Genomic DNA, 23,427 nt, shown 5'->3' on the forward strand with positions numbered 1-23,427 from the left:
CACTCTGAAGGAGCGGTGGATAGCAGGTTTGATACTGCAGGATATGCGAGAGCGTGCCGAAGCTCCCGGTACAGCCAGCGCAGCGCCCTCATTGTTTCCAGTGCATGTGTCAGTCATAGGACTGAACGAGACAAGGAGAGTGGAGTTTGGCTTAGCAGCGAGCTCGCGAGCGCTAAGTCAAACTAGTGCTTACTAAGCGAGAGGCTGAAGGCGGAGGAATAGGCGCCGTAAGCGCCAGTCTGTTCCTCCTGCATCTACAGCCTCTCACTCGTTTTCATTCTGGTGTTTCCACACGCACGATCTCCGCCGATCTGTAACAAATGCCGTCCCAAGGACCTCCCCCGAGCGTTGGCGGTAAGGATTTGTCTTCGTTCCTTCCCGATGAGTCTGGATCAGGTGGAGGCACCGCGAGCCTGCCCAACCCGGCCCAGATGGCTTTGTTTCAGGAAAACCGGGAGCGGCAGGCCCGGAACGCGGCTAGGGCAGTACGTAGACAGGGCGGAGAAGATGGCGTCAGTGATGACGAGGAGCTGGGAATGTTGGATGGATCAGATGGTGCATCTCCGGGTCAGTTAGACTCCCAGGAACCGTCGGCAACGCCTGCAGGCATGCCTTCGCGACCCAGAACGCCGGAAGATGATACCGATAGCCTGCAATTGCTTCGGGACGTAATGAAGATGACTCCAAACTCTCGGGGCATCGCCCTAAAGTTGTGGAATGCAGGTGTCGATAAGCGCAGCGGAGCTGGCCCTCGGGCAGAGGCTACCGCGGGAAGTGGAAGCAAGGGTAGCGAGAACGCGCTGATAACCATAGATTCCGAGATCAAGACTGACCTCTTTGCCGGCCGAGTCGTCGAGACGCCTCAGGAACTACCCGCGCTCCTTAGGAATGGCTTCCACCTTCCGCTCTCCATGTGCACCTCTGAGGTGATGACCAAGATGCACAAGCATCCGGAACAGGTTCAATATCGTAAGATGCATGACGGCAAGGGGATCAAGAGGGCGCTGATCGACATCGCCCAATGGCCCGACGAACAGATGTTGAAGCCGGAGGATTGGCGCGACGCTTGGCGCAACTACTTCGAGATTTTACCAGCTGTTTGCGATGATGAGATCGTCAAGCGCTTCTCGGAACATTACATGTGGCTTTCCGGACAGAGCGACTTCAATAGGATCTTCCCAGTCATCCTCGCATTCGACATCGACGTACGCCGTGGGTACTTCCTCACGAAGAAGACCTTCGTTGTTGACTCGAAGAGCTACAACGACCATTTCCTCAAAATTCGCCTAGAGCACATCGAGAAGGGTACCCGATCCACACTTCCTATCCCCGCGGCTCCCATCGCCGGTTCGTCCCAAACCCCGTATCGCACACCGTCCCACTCCCCCGATTCACGTCGCCCGCGCCGCGATGGCACGGCAGATTCCACTGCCAAGCCCTTTCGCGAAGGCAGAGCATCTGCGTCCACAAGCATGCTCTGCCTCATCTGCGGCGAGAGTGGACACCGGGCCAGTCAATGTGGGCGATCGACCTTGTCGAACGGTAAGCCCGCGTTCACCGTCTGGGAGAACAAAAAGCTCCTCGCCATCTCCACACGCGCGGAGATCTGCCTCACCTGGAATGTCCAACACGGTCGTATGCCCTGCCGTGGTATGTACTGTCCCGGAAACAGCGGACACATCTGCTCCCTCTGCGGTTCCGATGGTCATGCCGCTGCGGCTAAGCGGTGCCTCGGAGCGTGAGCGCATTATTACTCCTTACGACGCTGACGCCTTCGAGTCCATTCTTCGTACACTCGGCCTTCTTCAGTGTTACCCTTTCTTGCCCCGCAAATTACGTTATGGCTTTCCTATTGGTGATTTCGCTCCGCTCCTTCGCACGTTCGCTCCTTCCAATCATTCTTCCGGTTCTGAGCACATCGATTTCATTCGCCAGTATATCTCCGAGCAAGTCTCTCTTGGACGCATGACTGGTCCGTACTCGCAGGCTCAAGTTGAGCACATCTTGGGCACCTTTTTCGTTTCTTCTCCACTCGCTGTCGTTCCAAAGGCTGGTTCGAAAAAATTCCGTCTTGTACAGAATTGCTCATATCAGGACGAGTTTGGGGTTTCGGTGAATAGCCAGATCAACTCGGATGACTTCCCCACCAAATGGGGCACTGCAGCTGAGGTCGCAGAAATTGTGAGTCCCTTCGTAATATCTTCTCGGTCTTCCCCGGTGTGCGGGAGGGCTTGTAGCCCAGATCACTGCCCGGTGCGCGGGAGATCTCCATTCGCGATTGTTGCCTGGCTCGCAGGAGGTTGCATTTTACCTTGATCATTGCCCGGTGCACGGGAGGTCACATCGTGAAACCATTGCCTGGTGCACGGGAGGTTGACATCATTCGGTACATGCCCGGTGCGCGGGATACCATTTGATTATTCCCCGTCACTTGTGCGGGTGAACTCCAGAGCATGTCTGCAGCAGACATTGCTAACCCACTTGTCAGATCGTCAACGCGCCCTCTGGTGCGCAGGCAGCTTGCCTTGACATCGACTCCGCGTTCCGCAATCTTCCCATCAAACCCGCGCACAAGCCATTTCTGGTCATTCAATGTGACCCGGGCAACTTCTACATCGACCATGTTCTCCCGTTCAGCGTCTCATCAGGGACCGGAGTGCAGGGCGAGCCGATGGATGCCATCGTCGACATCCTGGGGGCACACGACATCGGACCGTCGCGCAAGTGGGTTGACGATTTGATCACATTCCGTTTTCCAGTCGACCAACTTGCCACCTCTGATGTCCGCAAGTATGCATATGGTCTGGCGGACATCTTCCATATCACCGATCCTCTGGGTGTTCCATGGCACCAGACAAAATACTCAGACTACGCTTCACGTGCAGTTTACAGCGGTTTCCTTTGGGACCTGGACCAGCGGTCGGTCGCCCTACCTGACGAGAAGCGTTCGAAGTATCTAGCGAAGCTCACAGCATTCATCGCCACCGCTGAACGGGGACGCGTGTCCCAGCGAGATGCTATGTCCATAAATGGCACGCTCTCGCACATCACGTTCGTATACCCGCACGGTCGTGCATTCCTCACCAATCTTTGCAGCTTTATCGCGTCCTTCTCCAACCCTTATGCGCCGCGGTTCGCGCCACACTCGGTCCTCTCCGACATGAAGTGGTGGTTCTCTGTCCTGAACGTGCCCAGCATTGCCCGCTCTCTCGCATCGCGTGGTCCGCTGCAGGACCTGGGCATCTGGGTTGATGCGTCCTCTTCCTGGGGCATCGGGATCATAGTCTGTGGCGAATGGAGCGCATGGCACTGGCAGGGTCCGATCAATACTTGGAAGGGCCAAGGGCGCGATATCGGCTGGGCCGAGATGGTGGCGGTCGAGCTCGCCATCCGCACAGTGGACGCGCTTGGCTACCACGACGCTACCATCCTGGTACGTGGTGACAACAAAGGTGTTGAGGGCGCATTCGCTCGTGGTCGCAGCCGCAATTTCCAAGTCAACTCTTCCATCCGTCGTGCGGAGGTCATCGCCATGTCATTGAACATTCTCTTTATCGTACGCTACGTAAATACCAAGGACAACTTGGCGGATCCGGTCTCTCGCGGCGACCCGACCCCCTCGATGTCCCACCGACAACCTCCTTTCCAGCTCCCGGAGGAGCTCGTGTCCTTCCTCGTTAATGTCTAATACAACCTCGTCACCTTCTGCGCCCGCACGTGCGAGCGCGTCGTCCCAGTGTGAGAGGCCGAACACTGTTCAGGCTGGAGCAGCACATGTTGGCCCTTCGTCGCGAACACTGGCTCGACGAAAACCTAGGCAGCCTCGTTCTGAAAACAAAGTAATTCCTTCTCTTTTTCGTCCTCATGTCCTAGCGCGAGATCGTCTTGCGCTCTGGACCACGCCTCATGCTGTTCGTTTTCGTGCTTCTCTCTCCGCGCAGACTTCATCTGCAGCTTCAGTACAGCTCTTTAATGTCATGCTATCCTCTCTTGATCCCAGTACTCGGAAGAACTACGGCGCCGGGCTGCTACAATTCACGCAATTCTGCGACTGTCTTGCGATCTCGGAAGACCTCCGCATGCCCGCGGCGGAGCCGCTTTTAGCCGTGTTTGTTGCGCAGTGGAGTGGGAGCGTCGCGCGTTCAACCGTGGATACCTGGATGGCAGGTCTATCTTTCTGGCATGCGTTGCACGGTGCCCCGTGGCAAGGTGCGAAGATGCTCAAAGTGACCTGCTCGGCCATTTCGAAGACTGCTCCGGTTTCGAAGGAGAAGCACGCGCCGGTCACCGTAGAGCACCTGTATGCGTTGCGCGCCAATCTTGACCTATCCGACTCCTTCGATGCCGCTGTGTATGCGGTGGCATGCATTGCTTTTTGGTGCTGTCGTCGGTGCGCGCGTGCCATCTGGCCTCCCCTCTTTCCTTCTGCTAACTTCTTTGCAGGCTTGGTGAGCTAGTCATCCCTTCCGCGGGTGCGTTCGACCCAGTCAAGCACGTCGCGCGCGCGGCGCCCGTTGCCTATCGCACACTATCGGGAGGTACGCAGTATGCTGTCTTCCATGTGCCCTGGACCAAGACGACTAAGCAACTCGGTGCCGATATCATTGCCACCGAATTCGGCGACCCTAGCTCCGCCGTCGTCGCCTTGCGCCATCACCTACGGGCGAACGGCCGCGTGCCCGCGCATGCTCCCTTCTTCGCATTCGAAACGAGCGACACGGCGGGTTGGGCGCCGATGACCCGCGACTGGTTCCTCAATCGCGCCAATGCGGCCTGGGCAGCAGCCGGTTTCGAGCACCTCACCGGGCATTGTTTTCGTATCGGCGGCGCGACCGAGCTGTTGCTTCGCGGTACCCATCTGGATGTGGTCGCTACGCAGGGTAGCTGGAAATCACGCGCTTTTCTCGAGTATTGGCGGAAAATTGAGTCTATATTACCTCTTTTCATCTCACAGTCATTCACTTCCTCTCGTTTGCAACTGGCTTCCACTGCCATGGACTCTTTCAAGAAGAAGTATTCTCTGTAGTCTACTATACTTGCAACTGTATGTTTGTTTTCGTTGTAATACTTTCCACTGCTGTCGCACTGTCTATGTTGTAATGCATGTCACTTTGTTCTCCCGCTCCTTGCTGCGGAACGCTAGCCCTGGGTTGGGGAAGTCGGCGGGCTCATGTTGAGCCACGACTGTTGTGGGCTGCGCTCCTTGGGTGGTTAGCCGTGTTCTCAACGACTTTCCGCCGCTTCACGCTCGAGTTGGATTCCGCGATTCTCTCCGCTCAGGCTCCCCTCGCATTTCGCCCCTCCGCTGCCGGTCGCCCGCTGACTTCTCGGGCCGTCGCAGTCCTGTGAGGCGCCTATTGCAGCCTGTTCCGAGCTTGAGCCGCCGCCGGAATCCACCTCTCCCCAACCCGCAAGACTAGCACTCTACATTGCACGGCGAACACTATCTTAGTGAGCCGTGCTCCACTCCGTAGCTCAGCTACCGAGCACTTAGGAAGCGTGGAGTTTGGCTTAGCAGCGAGCTCGCGAGCGCTAAGTCAAACTAGTGCTTACTAAGCGAGAGGCTGAAGGCGGAGGAATAGGCGCCGTAAGCGCCAGTCTGTTCCTCCTGCATCTACAGCCTCTCACTCGTTTTCATCCCACCCACCTCCCCTTGTTGATTCAAGCGTCCTAGCGGTGGTTAGCCGTGTTCTCAACGACTTTCCGCCGCTTCACGCTCGAGTTGGATTCCGCGATTCTCTCCGCTCAGGCTCCCCTCGCATTTCGCCCCTCCGCTGCCGGTCGCCCGCTGACTTCTCGGGCCGTCGCAGTCCTGTGAGGCGCCTATTGCAGCCTGTTCCGAGCTTGAGCCGCCGCCGGAATCCACCTCTCCCCAACCCGCAAGACTAGCACTCTACATTGCACGGCGAACACTATCTTAGTGAGCCGTGCTCCACTCCGTAGCTCAGCTACCGAGCACTTAGGAAGCGGAGCAGATTCACATGGATGTCTCATATCTAAATCAGTCAAGGTCCTTGAGTTGGAGTTTCCTTACTGTAAATACCGATGCGCCACTACTTCAGAGATACTCTGTCCCCCTAGCTTCGAGAATAAAATAAAATAAAGCAGAGAAATGACTCCATGTTTTCATGGGCATTCATTTATACGCTGTGAGTATTCAATAACATTCTCAATTACAGACACCGAGCGACCCGCACTTCCCTCGCATTGGACGTCAAATTGCGCCATGACCCAGCTAGCTACTTCTCCTAGTCTTGGCTGTCAGGCCAAACCGTTCAGTCCCGCAAATCATGTCAAGTAAAACAATCATCACTCACTATCTTCCTGGCCATCTTCTGAGGAGTAGTGCTTTCGCCTCCCGCCCTAGCTCCGTGTGCCACTCCGGTTCGTTGAAGTCATAGTCCTCGTCGAACACACCACGCTCTTCCCAGAATTCGTCCGGATCGATGTCCTCATATTGCTTGGAGATATCTCCACCGAGGAAGTTGACCACGAGGCACATGATAAAGTGACGTCTGAGGTATTGCTCATTCGGGCGCACATTCGGACTGAAGTGGGACAGATCAAGATGGGTATGAGGCAACAGGTAAGAGGGTGCCGAGGGAACAAACGACACGATACGGTAATTATCCTAGCATTGCGGATGTATTAGATCTGCGGGAGAAGTGGTAGCACACTTACATCAACATCAATGCCAAATTCATTCTCTTCGAAGCCTTTGGCAAGATCTTCTCTCATTGTCAGTGCATTTGTAACTGAAAGATATTGGGTGATGTCTTCTTCCATGTCCTGGAGGTGTACCACGAAGTTATTGTATGTAAGATATGACATTGGCTGCCTTCCAGACTCACGAAAGATGCAAGGAATGGAGGATAGATCCAGCTGATGACCAGAGAAGCTTCATTGGATGGTGTGCCCGTGACGATGCAGCGTTCGCTGTCTCTCACTTTCACTTCTTGCTGAAATGACCCGGACATTTCACCCCACTGTAGGTGGAAGCAGTCAGTAGCAATATGCGGATGGAGTTCTTCGAGATGCACCTCAAGGCCTCCAACATCTGACAGGCTTTTCTTCAGGAAGGCGAACGATTTCCCTTCTGTTAGGAGAGGCAATTTAGCCAACACAGAGCCATTGAGACCTAACAAGAATGTTAGACACGGCGGACGGACTGAACAATTTGCTTCTACGCTCTACGCACCAGGACGGCATATACCTATATCACCCGGAGCCAAGGCCTCGGTCGATGTTTGGTCTATAGAATTGCCCGCAGGACAGACGGCGTAGTTAAAAAGCATTGCTCGAGAGAAGGAGATATCAACAGGTCGAAGTTCGAAAATGTCTGCATTCTCAAAATCCGAGGCATATTCGTTGAATAGGAGTAGGATCCAGCGACGCAGTGTGGCTGCAGAGAGTCGGTGACTTTCATCTAAATGTAGGCCTGGGATGATGGCACAGCCCGTCCAAATGGCAGGTCAGTCATATTCGACATATAGGTCGGAACATTCTTCGACGCACCACCAACCAGACGATCAGACCACATGAAGAAATTGCGCTGTAGATGGCGGGATTTCTCCGAGAGCGTGTGTATGGGTTGGTATAAAGACTGGCTCATGTCAAACTCGGATAGTATGGTGAAGATGATGGTTCCCCAATGGCTCTGTTGACCTTTATAAGTTAGTGGACAAGGATGTGGCGTAATGCTATTACGGCGTGGGACCACCAGCACGTATTGTTATCTCGACGAACTTGAAAGCGACCATCTGTCGTCGAGTCTTGTTGTCTGGCCGACCGGTGAGATTTTTCCGAATTCGGGTGGTGGGTCCATGTTTGAGTCGCCGGGTGAAGTTCTTCACTCAGGCTTCTCTTGACAACAATTCAAGATTGTTATCTCCTCACGACTAATTTTCACTGCATTTGTCTATCCGGAGCGGTCTCTGAGTACTGATGTGGCTATCATGCTCGATTCGGAGGTAGTAGCGCCATTATGCAAATAGGCGATTAGTAGTACTAGCTCATCAAACACATCAACCTTTCACTGGCTGTCTCTCAATGATTCTGGACAACCTGCCCAAGAAGTTGGCAATTGCACCACAACTTGCAAGTCCCTAGTGTCGACGTGTGCTTTATAGCGAGTGCTAAATTTTCAATCATTGTGATCCAGGACAACTTTCAAGCAGTCGATCAAATTCTGACATCATGCGGTTGCCAGATCGATTCTTCTATACAAGCAGATGTGTTGGAATTCGGGTTGCTACTGCCTACGGAGCATACACAGAGTGCCCACTATCGCCCATCACATCAACAGTTGCTACGCCGGTGAGCTCTTCTCAGCGCTCATTTCTTCAACTCTATTGTTTTCCGCAACGTGCCCACTTCCATTGTGGCGAATAGTCCTTACACTCTAAGCTATATAAGAGGTGTGTCGATTGACCCAATCCTCCATCGTTAACTCTTAACTTTACTCTGTTCAATACTCGATACTCAATCTCCAATCCCTTATCTCGTCACTATGGAGTACGACAAGGCAGACTACTTCAACGAGGACCAGAGAGATGTCCACGTCTGGTGCTCCAAGGTCGGTCTTGGTCGCATGATAAAGCTTGTCGCAGGTGAGTATTAGAGTATTTGAGGATTGGACTACAGCAAGACAACTGATAATTGACAATCGGTCGTTTTGAAGGGTGCTACACATTCTCAAAATTGAAAGTTAACGTTTTCTATCGGTGGTTGGCCATGATCATTGACCTCACGCAAGGTCCGCAGTTTGGTAAGCAATTTGGCATCATGGAAATTGCACCTAATTTACTTTGTTCACCCTAGATAAGCTGGTTCTTGTGCCATGCAATGATCCCATGCTGTTCTCCAGAAACAGTCACCGTGCCTTCTTGCCACCGCCACCTGTAGATCAGCATCTCCCTCAGGATTCCACCGCACTGCTCAACCCGGGTCACTATGCACTCTATAAGTGTATGTATATTCCCTACCATCCTTACGGTGATATCCTGACTAATTACCTTGCGTGGAGTATCTGATGAGAAGCTGATTCCCGTGAGCATCGAACTGCAAAAATTACTCTGTTCTTCAAAGCGCGAAGAGGGACGAGATCCCTTAAGACCTCTATCCGGTGCAACTCCAAGTCCCAAGAATAACCCAGAACGTCGTGTAAGTGTCATAATGGATATTCCGTGGTACATCAGTTCACGATATTGTGCGGATTCACAGAGTAACAAGACACGTAAAACAGTACGATGCCGAGACAAGAGATGTGTTGTCACCGGCGAAGAAGCTCTTCGACGTAATCGTGGCTATAACTTCACTGGGCTAGAGGTGGCCCATATTTTCCCTCTAGCTTTCACAGGAGACGTGCGCATAGAAGTCATTCTGTCAGATATTGTGTTTCTGATAATTCGTCGTCGTTTTGCAGGCTACTGCTATGGCAGCAATGCCACATGATGTGGCAGAACAGTTGAAAGATTATAAATCTGCAGATAAACCGGAGAATGCAATGCTTCTGAGGGCAGATGTCCACAAGCTGTTTGACAATTATCAGTTCGGCATATGGGTAAGTTTAATTTCTCACAGGTGACCTATTACTGACTGGTTCAATCAATTAACAGCCTACAGATGGAACATTGTACCGGTTTGAGAGGTCCGGTGCTCCTGTCATTGGACGACTTCCCAGTGACGACGTCTCTCAAGAGTTGGCCGTTCTGAAAGCGCATGGTATATCCAGCCAGTTCTTTATTGAACATTTCCGTGTCTGTCTTTCGTGGCACGTCAGGGGTCATGGCAGACGCAGAGGCGCCGACGATCTGCTGGAATTGTAGCCGAAATTCATTCCGCACAACTTCACACTAGGCAGATCAAGAGTCAGTACTTTGAAATCTCAGCTAAATCTACGTTATATGTCGTTTTCAATTCGCTAGTGGATTTCGTGAAATTGGTTGATACAAACATGATGGATACGCAAATAATTAAACACCGCCCAACAAACTGCTTGTTACGCAAATAAAGCCATCTCTCCTGCCACGAACACGAACACATCCCAACACTTCTCTCGCCTTAGGGAAGCCTTGGAAGCCTTTTCGGGAGGGACAACATTGCGCACAATAAGCCAAATATCAGGGAGAACCTCATAAAACGATGCCAGAGGGAAAATATGGGGCACTCTAGCCCGGTGAATTTATAGCCACTATTGCGCCGAAAAGCTTCTTCGCCCGTGACAACATATCTCTTGTCTCGGCATCGTACCGTTTTACGCATCTGCCCGAGTATACGCTCGCTCGCGCTCGAGGCAGCGGCCTGCACATCGTCGACGTTGAAGTCCGAGTCCGCGCGGCGGTGCCTAGGGCGGTGTTGCACGGTGGACGCCGCGGGGCTACTAACCGTCTCCTGCGACGCGGGGCGGCGCACCGTCCCGAATCTCAGCCGCTCGAGGATCCCGCTCCGGATAGATTTGTGCCGGGGCATGTCGTACGGGATCCCGTCATCAGCGTCGTCGTTGCTGAGCATACTGGGTAAGGTCACCTGTTGTCGCAAGGCGACAGGACCATACCCGTGGCCAGAACCAGCGCCAGAGCCATACTCGTAACCGGAGCCAGAGCCAGAGCCATACTCGTAACCGGAGCCAGAGCCAGAGCCAGACCGAGAGTTAGAACTTACACTAGACGGCTGTCCCCGCGCGACAGGGATGCTGAGGAACGGATCATCTTCCACCTCGACGTGCATATACCCCGCCGAAACCGAGTTGGGCTCCGCAGACGGCTGCACAACAGTGTCCGCAGACGAAACACTGCAGTCATCGCGATGGCCAGAAGAAGAGAACGCGCGCGCAAGCCAGCTCCCCCGGCCAGTGCTCGCGCCACGAGCGAGCGGCGACTGCTTCGTCACAGGTACTGGCGAGTACACGCTCGGCGTCCCCCGAGCTCGAGCGTCTCGCGCTCCCGTCCACGGTAGAGCCTACGAGAAAAGAACCACGCTGCAAGCGCACCGAAGGCAGCGCCGAGCAGCGCAAAGACTGGCGCGAGGTACGCGATATTGAACGGCTTGCGTGGCGCGAGCTTTGCGCACGCCGTACGTGCGGGAGACAGGGCGATGATCGGGATGAGCGAGGACGGCGCAGAAGCGGTGGTGGAGGCGGACGTGGGCAGCACGGTTTCGGAAGGCGCAGTTAAGGTGAGTGTTTGCGATAAATTGGATGTGACGGAGCTTGGATTGGTCCCAGCCATAGTCGCCACGCCAGTCGGGTTTGCGAGCACGTTCGCGGTCGAGAGCGTGGTGGTGCTGGCGCCCCAGGAGGGGCACGGCCACCAGTCGAAGCTCGACGTCATCTTGGGCCAATGTGAGCGCGACAACGAGGGGGACGAGGTTTTGGCGGGAGACGGGCATGGGTATGATTTACAGTATTATGCGTTGTATGTTATTAGATATATTATGGCTGATCAGGGATCAGGGCGAGAGGAAGATGGTGCCGACGCGGGACTCGACGCAAATCCGGGTGGCAGTATTTACGTATCGTGAGGTTGACTATCGCATCGCGCTACAACCCGAGAAGATCGAATGCCGGTCATTCAAGCGAAGGTCCCTGTCATCGAAGGAGTAGCTCTTCCTCACAACCCTGGTCGGGTATATCTCCGACGAAAACTCCAGGAATATAGAGGGTAGGACCCGCATCAGCGGCGACGAATGCCAGAAGTCCCGGTGCACCATACGTCCACCGTAGACTCGTCGCGACGCCAATCTGGATGCGCAGCGCCGAACTAGAAGAGAGTGGATGCTGAGGATAGAAAAGTCCTTTCGCAGTGGAAATGCACTCCAGGCTCCCAGTGAACCCCATCTGCGTGAGAGCCACAGCGGTACGGTCTGCAATCTCGGCTTCACTGCGCTCTTGCAGATCAGGGCCGTGCAGCCAGTTCATGACGCCACCCCGAGGTGCAAGTCCCACTGGAGATTGCTCGAGGACCATCATCTTCTGCAGCCAAATTCCCTGGGCGTCCTTCCTCACAGGCTGTGATTCGCCGGAGCTGTGCCATGAGAGCACAGATGGCAGGACGGTGCAACGTGGACGCCAGCGAAAACCCGGACGGTCGTCTCGTTCTGCGGCTGAGTACACGAATGAGTAGTCCCCCTTGGCCTCGCATAAGCCCATGAAAGTCTCCGACAGAGTTTCAATCGTCGGATTCGATGAACGTGTCGAGGGTTCGCTGCTGATGACTCCGATCATTGAGTAGAAGTAATTCTTGTTATCGACCCACACCCGCCTATCCATGGCAGACAACACCTGTAGCGCAGAAGTGTCCATGATATTGGAGAGTTGCCAATCGATGATAAGATCCTGGAAGGCATCGAGATGAGGGTAGTTTTGGGTCATCTGAAATGCACTGACACCATTCGCGTCCTGATACTTGGAGATGTAATGACCTAGGTGGTTCAAGAAATGTATTCCTTTCAGCAACTTCTGGGAGCCATCTTCGCCCACAATTAACAGCTCTCGGCTGTTAATGACTTCCTGAAACGTCCATGCGCTGCGGATCCACGCGTCGGCCTCTAGATCGTCGAGGATGGCCCTTTCGAAGAACGCTTGCGATGGATTCCAATTGCTGATCATCCCGATCGCAGCGAAAGTCCTACTAGAGAGCACCGCGATGACACACGCTGCGCGACTATAAATGAACCCCATACTCTCCAACGTAGCACTCCTCTGAGGGCCCTGAACTGGCACGCAGAAGGCATCAATCCAAAACGCCGTAGAGCCGTGGTTACACATCGCCGCTGCGAGTGAGGGCAGCGTGCGATCGGACATGATCGACGTCGGATGGACTGGATTCGCAGTTCGTCCCTCACCCCACACATACGAGATGCAAGTGTATTGCGGGAGTACCTCCGAGTGGATGTCTAGAGGCTCGGTTAGGGCCCATTGCCTCCCATCCACGATGATAGATGGTTTCCGGGATTGTTCAGATGTTTCTACGAGAAGGCGAAGTTCCATCGCGACCTAGAGCGGCTTAGGGTTAACCTCGTCGAAGGAGTTGCTGCATGCCCACGCACCTCTCAATGGCAGGAGGAGAAGTCGACTCTGTCTTCTCTGGTATCATCCTGCCAAAGGAAATCCCAGCGCTACGCTGCTCAGGCACAGCAAAGCTGCGCATGTCTTTAGTGGAGACGCTGGATCCGCGGCTGAGTTTGAGTTAGAGAGGAGGATTAAAAGCAGCTACTAGGTAAGTCTACCGTGACTAGTGACTGTGAGTATAACGCGTGCAATCACAGGTCGTGACTGTGACAATAGCATCACACAGACAATAGCCGAGAGCGCTCAGGTCGTTATCCGCATCCTGGATTCCTGGAACCTTGTCAAACGCTGCTGTGGTTCTTCAATCGTCGAAGTTTGTAAAGTCTGTTGATTAATCACAAACCTCTATCAGCATTTCCTGGATATCGCACATGGCTACTGATCGTCTGTCGCGACCCACGCCCATGGATGGTTATCCCACTGCGACCTCTAGCCTTCAATCGGTCACTGAGAACGTCCTGAAGGCGCATCTCCCTTCTTCTGAAACATATCAGGCCGCAGGTGCGACAGGGGACTCTTCTGGAAAAGCAGGGACATCGGAGACCGGACCTCTTCTTCAGAAGCAACTGCATATCCAGTTTCTCCTACGTAACCTCCTCCAAGGATTTCCAGAGCGTTATATCTCTCAGGATGCAAGTCAGCCATGGCTGATATACTGGACACTTCAAGGGTTTAGTGTGTTGGGAATAGGGATGGATGATCAAACAAGGAAGAGGTACGTGAGGAATGCGGTACTCGATGGTTTACGCCGTTCGCGTTCTGTAGACTCCCTTTGGTGCACGCCAAGAGCGTTGCTGATCATATGTCGGTTACTGATTTTTTCCCGTGCTAGGGCGAAGCAGACTCTCCTAGCTCTGCAGCATCCCTATGGTGGATTTTCAGGGGGTCCTGGACAAGCAGCACACCTCCTACCGACCTATGCTGCTGTGTGTGCGCTCGCTATTGTTGGACAACCTGGTCCGGATGGTGCGTGGGATGAGATCGATCGGTGAGTCTTCTGTCTGAGGGCGAAATGAAGGCTGTGCTTGCCATTCACTGCGTTATTTGCGTTGCAAGATTAGCGGTTCGAGTATGCTTGGATGTGTTCATTTCCAAATTGCCTGCTGTAGAGTCTCTGTCTGTGCATTGGATTCAACAGAGGGTGGTATACTGGGCCCTATTGTTCAGCCATATACTCCATCGTATTCCATTACTTCCGGCAAATTATTCTGGGTCTTTTTTTGAAGTGACAATAACTCTGCTTTGAAGCAACGCCACACAATTCTTTCGCTTCATTTGTTCATCTGATTTCAACTGACCTTTCAATGAAGGACGAAGATGTACGAATTCTTCTTGTCACTGAAGCAGCCTGATGGATCTTATACCGTAACCCAAGATGGCGAAGTCGATGTTCGGTAAGTTCGTTCTCTCATTCTCTCCGCCCTACGTACACGAGCATTTGGTTGCATGTCGTTACGATTTGAAAATGCAGTATCCTGATTCATCTGCCAGCGGGCTCTATTGTCTCCTTTCGACGGCCACTTTGCTGAACATCGTTACGCCGGAGCTTCTGAAAGGAATGCCTGAGTTCATCGTAAGCTGTCAGAGCTATGAAGGTGGTTTTGGGAATGCGTCATTCCCCGAGTGGGCATTCCCTGAAGGTGAATTACCTAGACTTTTAAGTATCCCCATTCGTACTTTCACCTGTGGTCTATGTCGCTAGACTCCACTTTCTACTTCTGCGATACCGCTGAGCATGTCAAAGACTGACATTCTTTCCCAGAGGATGACGGCGCGTTCGACGCGTCCGCCCCACGCCCGCTTCTTGGTGAGGCCCACGGCGGCTACACCTTTTGCGCGACGGCGACCTGGGTACTTCTGCAGCCGTACCTACGCCATTATTATTCGTCGTCCTCGACGTCGCAGCGCCCCACGGTGAACATGCACGCGCTGCTACGCTGGCTCACGCAGATGCAGGGCACGCATATGGAGCTCGGCGGATTCCGGGGCCGCACGAACAAGCTCGTCGATGGGTGCTACAGTTGGTGGGTCGGCGGCTGCGTCGGGCTCGTAGAGGGGCTCCTTGGTCCCGGGTGTGTCCCTGGGGCACACGAGCCCGGGGCCCATGCCGAGGAGTGGACGGATATCGATGGTGAGCGTCTCCGTCTCCAGCTGTGAGTCTGGATGGTGTTGTGAAGATGCGCAGATTCGCTGTTCAACCGACAGGCACTGCAGGAGTATATCCTGTACGCAGGGCAGTACCCTGCCGGTGGTCTGAGAGACAAGCCGCCCAAGTGAGTTCTGCGCTTTGGGCTTCGGACGTGGCGCTGATGCAGGGATTTTGTCCAGGTCGGCGGATTCGTACCACACGTTGTACTGCCTCTCAGGTCTCTCGGCCGCTCAGCACACAGTCCTTCCCGATGACGCGCGCAGAGCAGAGCTGCTTGCAAGCTGGAGTGATGAAACGATCAACGAACGCGAAGGCATGTGTCGGGTACATGCCATCACGATTGGCTGACTTATGCTTACGGTACGCCTTGTAGGCTTCGGATTCACGCCTGCGTCCGACGCCGCGCGGTCACAATGGGACGCTATGCGGAAGGAGGCGTTCGTTAGCGCCCTGTCGTGGGTGGAAGAAGAGGGGACGTCGAAGTACGTGGGCGGTGCGGTTAATCGCGTGGTACGTATGCGTTACTTCCGTCATCCTGCGCCCACAACTGAACTGTACCGATCGGCAGAACGCGACACACCCTTTGTTCAACCTCACTGCGACGCATACTGAGGGCATGATGCAGCATTTCTATGGCCAGCAGGTGCCGGAGCGCCGCCCCAAGCATCCCGCGGCCGAGAAGTGAATGTTCACGTGGAGTGCCTCTCAGATATTCGCCGTAAGTTCAGCTTGGTGTTGGAGTCTTGGCTTGGGCATGGAGAGGTCCTCGCAGCTGTATTGACTTCATTGATCTGATGTATTGAATATGCAAAGGTGTGCTGTATCTGTATGTGATGTTTGGATAATGAGACAATTCGGAAGAACGTACACGTGACGTGTAGCTGTGACTACGACATTCTGTGACGATACGTGTCTGGGGCAGGGTGTTTCACCCTGTTTCTGCAACTTCAGTGCTTCACCTTATCTTGAATCGAAGCACTCTCCATGGATCTGATAGTCAGTGTGTGCAAGTGCTTCAGCGAGACCATAGGAGCCTCCGAGAGTCAGATGGCATGGTCCAAGTGTCAAACCTGACAGAATCAAGTCCGCAAGATTCGGTGCTTGGTGCAATAAAGACATGATCTCCGAGCCAACGCCATGATAATACAGGAACGAGAGATCCAGCTGGGTGAGGGAAGGAAGTTGTTCCCCAACAGCCATGCCAGGCCCCAGATAGATAACTGGAGGCACGAGAGATCATCGCAAAACCAAAGGAAGTTGTCTGGGATATCCTCACCTTCATGAGCTCCCCCGTGAAGGACAACAGATTCAAGTTGGGGCGCACCGGAACATGTGAGCAAATTCCGAATGAGGCATTCGCACTCGCCCTCCCACGTAAACGTTCGAAGATGTCATGTGTTCAACTTAATGAAGTAGCGAATGAATTTGAATCCGCAGCTTTTGATGTGAACGTGTAAAGGCTCCATCCTGGAATATTGAACATAGGTTTCCGTACCCAAAGTAGACTCCGAGTCCGAATATGTGCCCACAACAAACGTAGATCCGTTGTAATATCACGCAAATGACGGCTGACATGCGTCACGCAGACATCTCGCAAGAAATCCAGGCAAGTTTGCCATACAAGTGAACCATAGTCCTTTGTACCAATCCAGGGATATTTGCAATGAGGTTCCAGGACGAATTGGATGATATGACCCAGAATCTCTAGGGGAAGGTGGTTGATCGGAGAGCAAAGAGTTGTCTCTTCGCGTCTACAGCCGCGTTATTCAAACTGCAGCATAATACAAAATCTCACTATCGCTCACCGATTGTAAGCTGTAGAAGCGGCATCATGACGGTGGAAAAACGAGACTAGAACTGTCCGGAGAGCGAAGTGAAGCATATCCCTAAAAGGCACCTGTGATCTGGGATACGGCCGCGCTTTCCAATGAAATGGCGGCGGGATTCATTACGAATATTATTGATGGAAACGGATACCCACTTCAGATTCCTCCGAATATTGCCACTCGAAAGGCCGCCAGGCGGCGGCGGAACTTGCTCGGAGACGGGAGCGGACAGAATTGCCACAAAACAAATAATGCACAACAACTGTGTAAAAAGGACACTTTCACTTTTGGGTCGGGAGAGCTTGCTCTCCGAGCAAGAAAACGTAAGCACTCAAATGTTCCCAGAAGCATAAAGAAACTTTGCGCTTGAGCAACAGTAAATTTGGCGGTGGTGTTCCTCCAGACACTTCCACTCCGAAATTTTGAAGACTCATGTCCTAACGGCGTTCGCTCGCGTCATGTTGCCTGTACACAAGATTATGAAAGCTGAAACGAGGTTTTTCTCGGGGCATAAATCACTGATTTATTTAAATGCATAAACGCTCATGTAGATCACGTGAAAACAACTTAACCGGGAGCTGAATCTGAGATTCACCAACACCTTCCCCTTGTCTCCAGTCGCACATTCGGAAAGGCTTTCAGCCTCAATGGTGGCCTCTATCGGATATGATTCAACCCTGCACAGAGTTCTCGAAATCCCAGAGATAATTGAGCTTGTCTTCGGCTTTCTGGACGAGGAATCAAACAGGACAAATGTTTGCGTCTGCAAGAGATGGTCTGAGATCGCTCTCGACGTTTTGTGGCGCGAAGTGAGCCAATTACATCGCTTACTCCGTCTTCTTTCTCCGTTTATTACGGAGGATAGTCCGTATTTCTATATGGTGAGTCAGTCAAAGACTTTGCTGTCAGCTTTGTCTAACGCTTCGCCAGGCGTTCGCCAAGCCGCTGAGTCCAGACGACTGGAGGAGATTCACGCGTTATGCGCGTCGAGTGCGGAAGCTGTCGTTTACAAACGGCAAGACGGTCCATGTGCTCGGTCAGGCCGTCTTTGACGAGATAGCGCGTACGCGCACCACACTCAATATTCTGCCGAATCTACAGTCTCTCGAATGGCGGTCGACTCCCGCGAACGTGCGCGTCTCCCTCATGTTCATGCACGAGGGCGTGAAGGAGTTCCGCACCCACCTGTACGAGACCCCCATATACTCCATTGCAGACTTCTTCAAGGACATCGCAGAGCGCATGCCTAACTTGACGTGCTTGGACCTGTGCTTCTGCTTCCCAGTGCGCGAGATCGAGAGCGCGCTCTGCGAGCTTGTGCGCAGTCTGCCGAAATTGAGCAAGATCGTCCTCCCACTGTACTGTCACAACTCCCGCGTGGCTGAGGCACTGTCTGCCCTGCAGCACCTGGGGACCATCCAGTTCGAATATCTTTCCGAACAGGGAAAAGGGGACCTCGCAGACGTTCAGCATTTCGCGCCGATGCTGGAGCGGGGCGCGTTCCCCTCGCTGTGCGACCTCTCATTGAGCGCGCATCTTGCGGATATGAACAGGTTCCTCAAGGGCACCTATGCCCCCACGAATCTCACGTCGCTCTACATCCACGCCCTATCCATGGTGCCGCCCGCGGTCGTGACCGAGTTCCTGAAGACGATGGTGGAGAATTGCAAGCTGCTGACGCACCTGTACCTCGACCTGCATATGGCAGCAGACTTGATCGACAGTGCGACGAGGTCACTGCCCCCATCGGAGATGCTGAGCTTCAACGACCTGCGCCCTCTTCTGGCATGTCCGAAGCTGATCGCATTTGAGCTGCAGTGGTACTTGCCGCTGCTGATCACGCAGGAGGAAATCGAAGAACTCGCGTCGAAATGGCCAGACCTCGAGGTGCTCGAGCTCGACTGCGAGCCCATCCCGATACCTATCGCCACCGAACCCCTCACACTCCGCGCTCTCATCCCCTTCGCAAAACACTGCCCCAAGCTCCGGGAGCTCGGCCTGTTCGTGTCCGCGACAAGCGCAGACCTAGACGCATTTTCGCACGAGACGAACTCGCCGTTCATGCAGCCATTCCGCCAGCTGAAAAAGCTGTGTTTCGGGCTGTCAAGCATCACGGAGCCGGGGCCGGTCGCCCTCTTCCTGAGCGAGCTCTGTCCGCTTGGGTGCAAATTGAGCGCAGGCCTTTCGTGGCAGGACGACCTCGAACAGGTGGAGAACACCGCGTTCTCGGAAGAACTCAGTCAACGCGGGCCGGAGTGGTACGACCGCTGGCTGGAGGTCGACCGTGTGCTCCCGCTGCTCACCCGCCTGCGCATGGAGGAGCGGGAGCGGCGCCGTGTGCTCGAGTGCGAGGTGGAGGACCTGCGCGTGCGCTGCCGCGTCCTCGAGGAGCGAGCCACGCTCCCCATGTCCGTAGACTCGTCGTGCCTGGTGCTGTGATTGTGATTGCGGTGGCTGTTTCCGATGGGCACGCCTTGGGCATGCCGGTGGGCCATGGGACGCGGGGCCGTGCACGCTAAGTTTGATAAGGGGATAAACATTGTTTGGAAGCATCATGATTACTCCATCTGACTAGGACTAGCTAACCTTATGTGCTTCTCTCTTCCTCGAGCTGTGGTGGTGGTTCTGCACGAAGCGTTCATAACGCTGAGCGTGTAAATATATCTCACCTACGATATGATTTCACCATACTGTCGACATCCGTTATTTCGGCATGGGAATGATTTCCGAACCTTGAAGCTTGAGCACATGCACCATCCCGAAAACTCTACACGGGTGGACATCCTCGTGAATGCGGGTACGCAGTCCCCAGCATTAGGCAGAATATCCAACGGTAAACCAGGATGAGAGAGGCGCGCAGACATTGGGAAGGCTCCCCTAGCGCAGGACCGCTGTTGCGCGCCCAGCTGTCGTCGTCGTTATCCTCCGTACCGTGGGTGACAGATAAATTCCGTGATTGGGACCCTTCACAATGCTTTGTGCGCCCTGTTAAGGCTCTGCACGACGAGTCAGAGGGTCTGAGTCAGGGTGTAGTGCACAGCGCTCGGGACTAATCTCGAGCGTGAATTCCCTGCGTATTAACTACTGACGACACCAGTCAAATGAGCTCCAACAACCATTCACAACCGACATGAAATAAAATGAGCCGTCCTCACATATAGCAAGTTACCTAATAGTAGAAGAGTGGTGTAAGCTCCGCCTGCGTGGTTTGCCGAAGGAGAGAAAGCGATAACCAGAAGAGACGGTGTTAAAAAAAACCTTGAAACAATCTTTGAACTTGGCGAGCGAGTCGATCGCGGGTCAGCAGCTACTGTACCGGATGACAGAATCTCGATAACGCGCACGCGTCTGTGGTGCCCAGCCCTCGCTCTGCGTACGCTGGAGATATCGTTTAACAGCTGCGCTCAACATTACATCTTCGAATAACTGGCATCCTCGATTGTGCGATGAATCAGAGGGAATGAGAAGAAAAACAGACACTGGAGTAGCCGGCCGGGCGATAAACATTGACCCTGGTGGTATGATCGGTTCAATTCCGGTCCACGGATAATATTCGAGCAAAAAGGAGGCCGGTTTGACGCCGGGAGCCGGTTACCGAGGGCTGAGATAAGCCCGAGGTCATTGGCCGACGCTGATCAAAGGCCGGTATATAGACCGGCCCTGTTTCCTTCTCATCCTACTTAGATCCTCCGCAGGGCCTCTGCACCGAAGCATCAACACCACCATGGCCAGTCCGAAGGCTGCGAAGTCGCCCTGGGCCATAAATGAGCTGCTAATCATGGTTCTTGCTCACCTCGACATGCGCTCGCTCGCCAGATCAGCCTGCGTATGCAGGCGTTGGTCCGAAATCGCGCTCGACATGCTGTGGCGCGACGTTGACGATCTCATGCAACTCCTTGCCTTATTGGCCCCATTCGGAAGGCCAGAAAAGTCTACCACCTTGCCTCACGGTCAGGCTTTCTACATTCATGTCAGTTGCCGTTTCGTTACATGAAGTCCACTGATATCAAGCAAGTTTACTCTCAGAAATTCAAGAAAGCTCCCACACGAAGGGACTGGGATAGATTCCAACGCTACGCATGCCGTGTGCGCAAATTATCATATGAGGAATATGTTCCAAGGACTCGACGCAGATGCGTCGATCCAAGCGCTCTGAATCTCTTAGCAAACTGGTATCCCACGTCCGAAATCTTTCCTAACCTACAGTCTCTTACCTGGTGCGCGAGCACACCAGTAATGCAGCAACTTTCAGTTGTATTTATGCACGCAAGGCTCAAGAGGCTCGAGATTGGTGTATACAATGTTACCGCTCCCCCGCTGGCTGAATATTTTCAGCAGATTATAAGGCGGATACCACTCCTGCCGTATTTGGCTCTGCGCCTACCCCAGAGGTCTTCAATACGCGATACTGAAGAGGATGTAGTTCGTTTCATACGCGGACTGCGTCACCTGCAGCTCTTTGTGGCCCCCATATATGGCCTCACGTCTCGCATCGCAGCGGAACTGTCCAAGCTGCCCCACCTGGATACGATTTCTCTATCTCCACCTATCGAGCTTGGGAACGGCGACCGGACTGATGTGTCGCAATTCGCTCCGATATTGCACGACCATGCCTTTCCTTCCTTGAAGGCTTTGTGTATGTGCTCTCAAATCACATTTGCGATACAATTATTCAGCGGCCGGTTCTCACCCGTCAATATCACCTACTTGTGTGTGCATGTCCTCGCCGTCGTCGACCCACTTGTAGTCCAGCAGTTCTTCACCGTCATCAAGGACCGCTGTCATCTGCTGAGCGAGCTGCACGTCGACTTCATGATCCACCCCGATTCTCCCATATCAGTCCTGCCTCCTCCCGTACACGAGAGGCCGAGCATGGAGACATTCCGTCCGCTCCTGTCCTGCCGTCGATTGACCAGGTTCGAGTTCCGATGGGACTACCCGCTTAATCTGACCGACCGGGACATGGAGGAGTTCGCGACGGGCCTACCCTACATCGAGACGTTCATTCTGAACTGCGACGCGATCATCGAGTTCTCTCTATCCTCTCTGACGCCCAAGGCGCTGCTTCCGTTCGCGCGGCACTGCCCGCGACTGCGCAGGCTCGGGCTGTACCTCAACGCGACGGGGCTGCAGGTACCGCTGCCGACACAGCCAACGCTTGCGCAGTTCGCGCGGCTCGAGAAGCTGTACGTCGGTGTGTCCGACATTGACCGAGTCGAGCCCGTCGTGCTTTTCCTCAGCCAGCTCTGCGCGCTCGGCTGCGAGATCATCGCGGGACTCCGCTGGCCGGATGCCTTCGGCATCACTCTCGACCGCGCGGGCATTGTCGATGATCGCCGCGCGCGCATGACACAGGCGTGCGTCCGTTGGATGGAGCTCGGCAAAGTCCTCCCGCTCGTCATCAAGGCGCGTATGGACGAGAAGGCTCGCATGGCTGCTCTCCACGGCGAGGTCGCACGCCTCACCACATCTAGGCTGCAGGAAAAGGAACGCAGCGACCGGCTGCAGCGGGAGGTGCAGGATCTGCGTGTGCGGCACGGACACAGAGCGTAACGGCACGGGTATGGCTCCACCGGACTGTGCTTTGTCATTGTGTGTCCATGGGAGGTGCGTACGTTCACTACATATTTCGCAGGCGATGGCGTGCTCAACTTCACACGTATCGCCTTTTGGAATCAGGAAGATCCGTACGTTATGCGTCTGGCCATCCTGACCTCTGTTTGTTGCCCGCCCACCTCACCTCGACGTAATCGTCTTGCAAACTCAATTTGCCTCATTCTCCGTGAGGAAGATTCCGGAACACGCTTCCAGAAGTCTATCAGTGCAGCTGGGTTACTTGCGGTGTGGGACGATCAGCGAGGCTGAGGAGATCCGCCTGCCCACATCCGTGGCCGTGTGCTTCTTGAGTGCGTCTCGAGTGCGTCTTCCCACAAACTCAGAAATTAGAGTACTGCATTGGGTTGGTGTGCTATATCTGTCTGATCTCATGTTTCTCCTGCGGGGAACCTCTTTCCGCTGCACCATCGATTTTACACGAGCACCTTGTCATGTATATATCGACATCTTCTGTGACTAACGATCTCTACGTACAGTCTGTGCTTATTTCTGAAAAGGCCAATGATGCGCAGGCACTGCCGGACTCGGCTCCGGCGGCAGCATTTTCACGGAAAATGCACTGAGATGCGCCGGCGATTTTCTTCCGGCAATTAATTCCAGATTTTTGGATTACACCGCGTGCTGCCGAGCCACCCTGCCATTAATTGCTGCTGTTACCGCGTATTGCACGACGCCTCACATACCAGGAGATCATGGAATGCTTGTTGAACTTGAAGCGCGACAATTGACTACGGATACAGCTCTACGATACAGAAGAGTGCAGTACA

At 53.9% G+C, this 23,427-nt stretch overlaps 10 protein-coding genes across 10 annotated transcripts; 6 read left to right on the forward strand and 4 right to left on the reverse strand.

The window, feature by feature from the left end:
• Positions 1 to 320: 320 nt before the first annotated feature.
• On the forward strand, positions 321 to 3,688 carry SCP_0804370 (hypothetical protein; the record flags this gene model as incomplete). Its single annotated transcript, XM_027761025.1, has 3 exons — positions 321 to 1,632; positions 1,673 to 2,181; positions 2,489 to 3,688. The coding sequence occupies 3 exons, from the start codon at positions 321 to 323 to the stop codon at positions 3,686 to 3,688; spliced, it is 3,021 nt and encodes a 1,006-aa protein (XP_027616826.1).
• Positions 3,689 to 3,977: 289 nt separating this feature from the next.
• SCP_0804380 (hypothetical protein) lies at positions 3,978 to 5,026 on the forward strand (the record flags this gene model as incomplete). The annotated part of the gene is made up of 2 exons (XM_027761026.1): positions 3,978 to 4,390; positions 4,444 to 5,026. 2 exons carry the CDS (start codon positions 3,978 to 3,980, stop codon positions 5,024 to 5,026), a joined length of 996 nt encoding a protein of 331 aa, XP_027616827.1.
• Positions 5,027 to 6,248: 1,222 nt separating this feature from the next.
• SCP_0804390 (hypothetical protein) lies at positions 6,249 to 7,295 on the reverse strand (the record flags this gene model as incomplete). Its single annotated transcript, XM_027761027.1, has 6 exons — positions 6,249 to 6,258; positions 6,318 to 6,631; positions 6,682 to 6,789; positions 6,852 to 6,986; positions 7,041 to 7,138; positions 7,199 to 7,295. The coding sequence occupies 6 exons, from the start codon at positions 7,293 to 7,295 to the stop codon at positions 6,249 to 6,251; spliced, it is 762 nt and encodes a 253-aa protein (XP_027616828.1).
• Positions 7,296 to 8,590: 1,295 nt separating this feature from the next.
• Positions 8,591 to 9,827, forward strand: SCP_0804400 (hypothetical protein; the record flags this gene model as incomplete). Its single annotated transcript, XM_027761028.1, has 7 exons — positions 8,591 to 8,609; positions 8,681 to 8,767; positions 8,821 to 8,967; positions 9,026 to 9,162; positions 9,223 to 9,363; positions 9,425 to 9,562; positions 9,618 to 9,827. 7 exons carry the CDS (start codon positions 8,591 to 8,593, stop codon positions 9,825 to 9,827), a joined length of 879 nt encoding a protein of 292 aa, XP_027616829.1.
• A 235-nt stretch (positions 9,828 to 10,062) lies between these two features.
• SCP_0804410 (hypothetical protein) lies at positions 10,063 to 10,728 on the reverse strand (the record flags this gene model as incomplete). Its single annotated transcript, XM_027761029.1, has 1 exon — positions 10,063 to 10,728. One exon carries the CDS (start codon positions 10,726 to 10,728, stop codon positions 10,063 to 10,065), a length of 666 nt encoding a protein of 221 aa, XP_027616830.1.
• A 158-nt stretch (positions 10,729 to 10,886) lies between these two features.
• On the reverse strand, positions 10,887 to 11,330 carry SCP_0804420 (hypothetical protein; the record flags this gene model as incomplete). The annotated part of the gene is made up of 1 exon (XM_027761030.1): positions 10,887 to 11,330. One exon carries the CDS (start codon positions 11,328 to 11,330, stop codon positions 10,887 to 10,889), a length of 444 nt encoding a protein of 147 aa, XP_027616831.1.
• Positions 11,331 to 11,587: 257 nt separating this feature from the next.
• SCP_0804430 (hypothetical protein) lies at positions 11,588 to 12,988 on the reverse strand (the record flags this gene model as incomplete). The annotated part of the gene is made up of 2 exons (XM_027761031.1): positions 11,588 to 12,334; positions 12,386 to 12,988. 2 exons carry the CDS (start codon positions 12,986 to 12,988, stop codon positions 11,588 to 11,590), a joined length of 1,350 nt encoding a protein of 449 aa, XP_027616832.1.
• Positions 12,989 to 13,473: 485 nt separating this feature from the next.
• Positions 13,474 to 15,903, forward strand: SCP_0804440 (Protein farnesyltransferase subunit beta; the record flags this gene model as incomplete). The annotated part of the gene is made up of 9 exons (XM_027761032.1): positions 13,474 to 13,784; positions 13,902 to 14,057; positions 14,380 to 14,463; positions 14,561 to 14,709; positions 14,832 to 15,200; positions 15,255 to 15,342; positions 15,398 to 15,531; positions 15,592 to 15,728; positions 15,787 to 15,903. 9 exons carry the CDS (start codon positions 13,474 to 13,476, stop codon positions 15,901 to 15,903), a joined length of 1,545 nt encoding a protein of 514 aa, XP_027616833.1.
• A 1,788-nt stretch (positions 15,904 to 17,691) lies between these two features.
• On the forward strand, positions 17,692 to 19,483 carry SCP_0804450 (hypothetical protein; the record flags this gene model as incomplete). Its single annotated transcript, XM_027761033.1, has 2 exons — positions 17,692 to 17,925; positions 17,975 to 19,483. 2 exons carry the CDS (start codon positions 17,692 to 17,694, stop codon positions 19,481 to 19,483), a joined length of 1,743 nt encoding a protein of 580 aa, XP_027616834.1.
• Positions 19,484 to 20,768: 1,285 nt separating this feature from the next.
• SCP_0804460 (hypothetical protein) lies at positions 20,769 to 22,597 on the forward strand (the record flags this gene model as incomplete). Its single annotated transcript, XM_027761034.1, has 2 exons — positions 20,769 to 21,014; positions 21,071 to 22,597. 2 exons carry the CDS (start codon positions 20,769 to 20,771, stop codon positions 22,595 to 22,597), a joined length of 1,773 nt encoding a protein of 590 aa, XP_027616835.1.
• Between the last annotated feature and the right edge of the window lie 830 nt (positions 22,598 to 23,427).

The sequence above is a fragment of the Sparassis crispa genome (assembly GCF_003851025.1).
Source record: "Sparassis crispa DNA, contig_000007F, whole genome shotgun sequence".
Taxonomy (NCBI): domain Eukaryota; kingdom Fungi; phylum Basidiomycota; class Agaricomycetes; order Polyporales; family Sparassidaceae; genus Sparassis; species Sparassis crispa.